Raw genomic sequence first — 6,284 nt, 5'->3', positions numbered from 1 at the left:
GGAAGGGAAGAACAAAAGAGTTCAAGAAATGCATTGTTTTAAAATTATTTCAAGAGTTTGTTTTCAATAATTTCATTTGTTTCGTTTTGCACTCTAAGCTGCTGGGGTTGAAATTCTGCTGTTGGTCTTTTGTGGATCCTGTTGCTGGATAAAAAGTAGAAAAAGGATTGTTGTTTGTAGTTTTCAGCAGGTTTCTGACACGACTCTTAAAGAATCCCAGCCCACTCCTCTGGGAAAATGTCCCAAGCTCCTTCATATTTAATAACTCTCTGGGATCAACCTCTATCTTCAGGTCACCCCCACAGTCATGCAAGTCAGGGTTTTGTCCAGGTCTGTTAATAGCATTTACTTTGGTCTTCATGATGTATTTCTATCACCAGCAGCAGTTAATATTTTGAGTTAATGTCATGTTGGAAACTCAAAGCAAAGACAAGACCCAGTTTTGATAATACACTTTCTTGTTAAATTTTCAACATATCTTCCTTTATGATTCATTTTAACTCGACATGATTCCCAGTTGCAACAGCCAGATTTTACATTTGGACTAGTGCTTTTTGGTGTCTAGACCTCTTCCTTCTTTCTCCGAACAAGCAGTGTCTCTGTAGCCAAAGAGCTCTGGTTTTGTCATATCCTTGCTAAGGACCCATTTTGGGAATGGATAATCTTTCTCTTGGATGTTCTTAGGAAGCTGTAGTTTGGTCTGAAGGCGTTTTTCCTACAAAGGTGGAATTCTTCCTGAACTGCAGTTCATGTCTGTGCAGAGCTTTAGCAATAGTTTTCATTGAGGTTAAGTCATTCATTTCTGTCTTGGCAGATGTTGTGGGGTCTTTAGACACATCTGTCACTAATTTTCATTACAGGCTCTTTCACCTCCACGCTCTTCCAAACTTGTTCTGTGGTTTGCTGCTTTCCTTCAATTTCTTGATGATACATTTAGTTAGTTCTTGACGTTTGTAATTGCGTTTTATGCAAATTGGGAAAAACACCTTCCACAGCTTTGCAAGCAGTAACCAGAATTTTAAAAGTCTGCTTTTCTAACATCTTGCAGTACCTAACTGTGCTGCAATGTTAACATAAACAATGCTAATCAGAGGAAAATTATTATTCTGATCCTTAAAACAAATCATGGAAAATGTTATTTCTTTTTAAGGCAATTTCTGGTGAGCTTCACAGTGTTGGACTGCTGCATTACATGCCACAGCCAAACGTTAGCTATTAGGTAAAATTTTAAACTTCAACAGAGGTCATGTTTCCTTAGCTTCATGTTAGTACAGTGGATGACCACCACAGTCAAACCTGAGCTTGTGTTGTCTGATGTGTGAACCCTCACTTATGTGTCAGGCATACTTAGGGAAGTTTGGTAACAAGGATCATAACTCACTGTCTGCAAAAAATCTGTAATTTACATCTGTCATTAAGGTAATTATACAGTGCTTTGCATCTTGCCTGTCTACCTTTGATTGGAGAAAGAACTAAAAAGCAATTTGAAGTTGGCCTTTTGATGCTTATGAAGTCTAGTTGTAGTCTTTTATGTCTTTTCATTCTATTAAGTTATTAACATTCCTAGTCAAACTGTATTTAGGTATCCCGGTATATATTTCAAGCAACACATCTATGAAATATTAGATTCTAGAAACGGTTTGCACTGAACAGTGACTTTTTCACTTCAAGTTAAAAAGAAGGAAATATATATATTTTTTGTTTAGACAATGTGAGCCCCAAGATGACTGAGATTTCTTCAGGTTACATTCTGTGAAATGTTTCTGCTAGAGACGCATCAGAACAGTTGGAGTTGTTAAATTGATAATAGCATAGAGTTATGAATAACACAAAGGCTCATTTGGGAAAAATAGCATTTAAGAATAACCTTTTTTAAAGAAAAGGAAGGGCAAGTTTATGAATACACACACAAAAAAATAAACATGTACACTACCAGGATTGCAAAAATACAACAAACATGTCACATATAAACACAATACATTATTAGTACCGATAAGCACCATTTATCAGAAACCAGTCTTGCAAAGTCAGTTTCTAGAAATCCGTCAGGGTTGCATTTGCTTTCTAAGAGAAAGATTTTCCACATAGCACTATCCCTGGAGAAAGGTTCAGAGTCAGTCCAGATGACGTAAATCTTGGTCTAAAGCCAATTCCAATACACAGTTCAGAACTTTCTTGGAAAGTCCGTTAGTTCCATTTGGCCAGACAAATGCTGTATGAAGAGCTGGTGTCATTAATCTCCCCAAAGCTGTCCTACAACATCAGTCCTATGAACCATCATTGGTGTACATAATATAAATCATTGACCTAAACCATCGCCGCTGCGCCAAGGTTCACAGGCATTTCGTTTCTGGTTGCAGGAGCTCAGGGAATTGAATCAATAGCCCATCCGTGCTCCCAGGATGTCCAGTCAGCTCCTGGCGCCTCCCCTCCTCTTCAAAAGTACTGTGCAAACATGCATATATGCTTATAAAAAAATATCTGTAGCACTCAAATAAACTGATTGTTTGTGTTAAGATGTCAGTGGGCACATGGATCACCAGAAGTCCTCTTGGAAGATGAAAATGCACAGGTGATTCTGTGCACTGCAGCCAACAAACCTACTTGTGGTAAGGAGTGCCTTCAGAGCATTGAAACCTCTGCTGCCTGCGGACAGCACAAATGGAGTAAGGTTTGGGCTGTAGGGTCATTCCAAGTTTGGGAGTTACAGTTGGAACGGTTCGTGGAGGGAACTGAAGGTGAAACCTCTGCAGCAATGTGGTGAAAAATAGGAACATTTCCATCCGGGCCAGCTGCTCACCCACACAGTGACGCCTCCCTGAAAATACAAAATGTGCTCATTTAAACTCGTGCTCATGCAGAAATAACTGGAACATGTGGCTACTATGTCCTCACGTCCAACTAAATGAAAGTTCATAAAAAGATTACACAAGGGAATTGTGTGGGTTTTCAGAGAGAATGAATGAGTGCAACGTGTGTAAAGAAAAGTTCTCCACATGTGGACATAAACATATATGATAATAGATGCTGGCTGCACAAGTACACATAAAGCAGGCAGCAGGTACTTAATGAGTATTCATCAACAAGACTGCAGGATGAGCAGGATACTGTAGATTTGTAGTTGAAGATACATTTTGAATTTTGTTGAGCCAACAGTTGTTAAATTATAACCCCACTGAACCCAAAATTACAATAAAATACTGTGATTTGGACAAATTTTAAAGCCTAATCAAAATAGTACAAAAGTAAAAAAAAAAAAAAAAATCAGAATTATTGTCTTATAAAAATAATATTATTACTTTCAAGTGAGAAAAAAAAAGATTTGTTTTAGAGAATTAAGGGAGAAAAGAGAAACTTAAGTAAAAAGAGTGACACAAATCTAAAAGTTGCAGGTTGCCAGGTGTAACATGCACCTGGCAACTACAGTAAACTGAAGGTAAGACATAACCTAGAAGCTGCCTTCCATTCAGTCATTTTTGCTTTACCTGGTGTTAAGCGAATAAGCAAAGGAAATTTCCCAAAAGGCACTTAAGTATGTTCCCCACATTGTAAATAGTGACAATGTTTTAGGTGTAATTTACTGTTCAACAGTTTCAGGTAGTTAGTAAAATAATTTTAAAAAAAAATTAATAAAATGCCTAGAGAAAAAGCACATTTCCTATAGAAAGAGGGTGTTTCTTTAACAAAAATCTCACTTTTCATTTCATAGGAGTAGCACAAGAATACTGACCTAAAGAGAATGGAAGGAAGGCCTCACGCCTTATGAAGTTGCCACTGCTGTCCAGAAACCTTTCTGGTAAGAAGACTCCTGGGTCGCTCCAGTACTTCTCATCAAAGTGCACTGAGTAGAGGTTTGTGATCACCATGGTTCCTTTAGGAATCGTGTACCCATTGACTTTTGCATCCTGGGAGGTGGCTCGGAAGATACCAAGAGGCACAATGTTGCAGAAGCGAAGGATCTCATGCAGAACAGCCTCCACGTAGGGCATCCTGTGCTTGTCCTCGAGAGAAGGTGGCCTCCCGTTGGTCAGCACACTGTCGATTTCTCTGTGCACCCTCTCTTTGCATGGCAAAACAGGAAAAATTACTCATTTGTTCAAAACAGAGAAATGCTTTTTGATCAAACCCGCTTGTTTGGTACACCTTACACTTACCTTGTATGTTGGGGTAGAGGGCCATGTACAGCATAGCCCAACGCAGGGTGTTGGTTGTGGTCTCTGTGCCGGCGATAATGAGCTCCCCCACGGAATAGATGAGGTTCTCGTAAGTAAAAGAACTCCTGGGATCTCGTGCGTTCTGCTCCAACTCGTCCAAATAGGCATCAACATAGTGGCGTGGTGCATGGGGCACCCTGCCTTGGGAAAATCCTGTTATAACCTTCTGCAGGAAGTCGTACACCTCAGCAGCATTGTGGAACAGCTTCTGGTGTTTTCCAAAGGGCAGATATTCAATCCAAGGGAAGGCGTTGTAGAGGAGAGCCCAGCCGCTGACGGCCAACTCCACGTTCTCACTGAAGATCTCGATCATATGCTGGAAGTTGCTGTCATCGTAGGTGAAACGCTGGCCAAAGATGATCAGATTGGTGATGTTTGACACGGCGTTGGTCACAAGGTGTTTTGGGTTGAAGGGTTTTCCCTTGTACTTGTCAATCGCATCGACTAAGAACATGCACTCTTCTGTGATTCTTCGCTCAAACAGTCTCTGGCTGCTGCCATAATAACGGAAAGAGTTGCAGGCCAGCTTGCGATGATCAATCCAGCCTTTCCCGTACTTACAGTTTAGAAGACCTTTGTAAAGTGAGAAATAAAAACAAAAGAAATTGCATCAGTCAACATCCAACCGCTGTCTCATTCTATGAACTTGTGTATGAGAAACATAAATCGGCAGCTTACCACCCATTTTGGTCATTTTATGAAATAGTGGCAGAGAAGGGCGATCAGCAAAAACCTCACTTTGGTGATAAAGGCATTCTTTCACACAATCATAACCATTTAATACCACGGTCATTATGCCTCCCAGGTCAAGACTGAAAATCTGCAAAAGAAACAGGAACATGAAGTCATTTTTTTTTTCAGTCACACATTTATCATTTAAAAAATAGGGCTGAATTAACTAAATGCAAGTTTGCTTTCTTTTGCTTTTTGTTTTTTGCAAGTTGTTACTCATATGCATATTTTCATAATAAAATATGCATGCATTTTCAAATAACTTTAAAAAAAAAAAACCCTGCATGGCTAAAAGGATGTCTATGTGGCTTCTTGGGAGGAGATTTTCATTTCTCGGAGCTCCTGATTTGTCAGCTGTCCTGCTCCAATCAAATCCTCCAGTCTGCCAAATGTTAGGGCGAGTCTCCTTTGTTCGTTTCATAGCTAATCCCAAGACTGTGCACGCTCGAAAGTGCGGAGGAGGGTCATGCCCTGCACGGTTTGCAAGCGGCGCGCCTTAATAAGCGCAATGCGCTCCAGGGAGTTCGAGTCTTACCTGCCCGTGAACTTCGCTTTGCCTCTTGAGAAAGACGTGCGGCTCAGTGGCGAGAGAAAAAATGTTTCCTATGATAGGAATGGGAGATGGACCGGGAGGAAACCCAGGGGGTCTCCTCTGCTTGACGAGCTGGCGCACCAGCAGGAATGCGAGGAGAACGACAGCCAGGCAGCTCAGAGCGAGCAGCGCCTCCGCGCGGGTCACCGGCATCAGGGACGGAGATTTTAGGGAAACCATCTTTGCGAAATGCTTTCCTGCCTGCTAAAAAAGCTCTGAACCGATCTCGGTTTCTCCTCCGAGGAACTGAAGCGCATATGTATCATCTTGCATTTATTCTATCCCCCGCCTCTAAGCCCAAGATTGGCCAGAAAGTTAGAGTCAACTGTTGATGAACTTTGTTCTGCTCTTGATCAATAATCTCCCTCAGTTAGATGGTCATGAAGTGGACTTTTAAAAGGTCATTTAAAATTACTAACAACTCTTGCAATCTATACAGCCACTCCCGCCCCCTCCCTATGCAAACTGATATTGATAATTAAAAAAAATATTTTAGATATCAAAAGCTGTCATATATGTATAAATTAGTATGACTTAGACAAACATGCAGGCAACAGTGCATGTTCAAGGATTATCATTGGCACATGACATAATACACATCAGACAATTAATTGCACATTTAAATCTATTACTGAGAAAGAAAAAAGAATTAGCCTCACGTGCGTGTTAAGCAATCCTTGTTTTTAGGATACAATAAGAGCAAAGGATTTTTGCAAGGACTTTGGGCGCAGCTTGCTTGAGCAAAA

At 40.5% G+C, this 6,284-nt stretch overlaps 1 protein-coding gene across 1 annotated transcript; it reads right to left on the bottom strand.

Annotated features, from left to right (window-relative positions):
• Positions 1-1,850: 1,850 nt before the first annotated feature.
• On the bottom strand, positions 1,851-5,805 carry cyp2r1 (cytochrome P450, family 2, subfamily R, polypeptide 1). The gene is made up of 5 exons (XM_008405238.2): positions 5,482-5,805; positions 4,893-5,034; positions 4,155-4,787; positions 3,731-4,060; positions 1,851-2,818 (listed from the first exon to the last, which is right to left on the bottom strand). The coding sequence occupies exons 1-5, from the start codon at positions 5,716-5,718 to the stop codon at positions 2,601-2,603; spliced, it is 1,560 nt and encodes a 519-aa protein (XP_008403460.1). The 5' UTR covers positions 5,719-5,805; the 3' UTR covers positions 1,851-2,600.
• Positions 5,806-6,284: the final 479 nt, after the last annotated feature.

This window comes from Poecilia reticulata, linkage group LG3 (genome assembly GCF_000633615.1).
Source record: "Poecilia reticulata strain Guanapo linkage group LG3, Guppy_female_1.0+MT, whole genome shotgun sequence".
Classification (NCBI taxonomy): Eukaryota; Metazoa; Chordata; class Actinopteri; order Cyprinodontiformes; family Poeciliidae; genus Poecilia; species Poecilia reticulata.
This window is presented reverse-complemented; position numbering and strand designations above follow the sequence as displayed.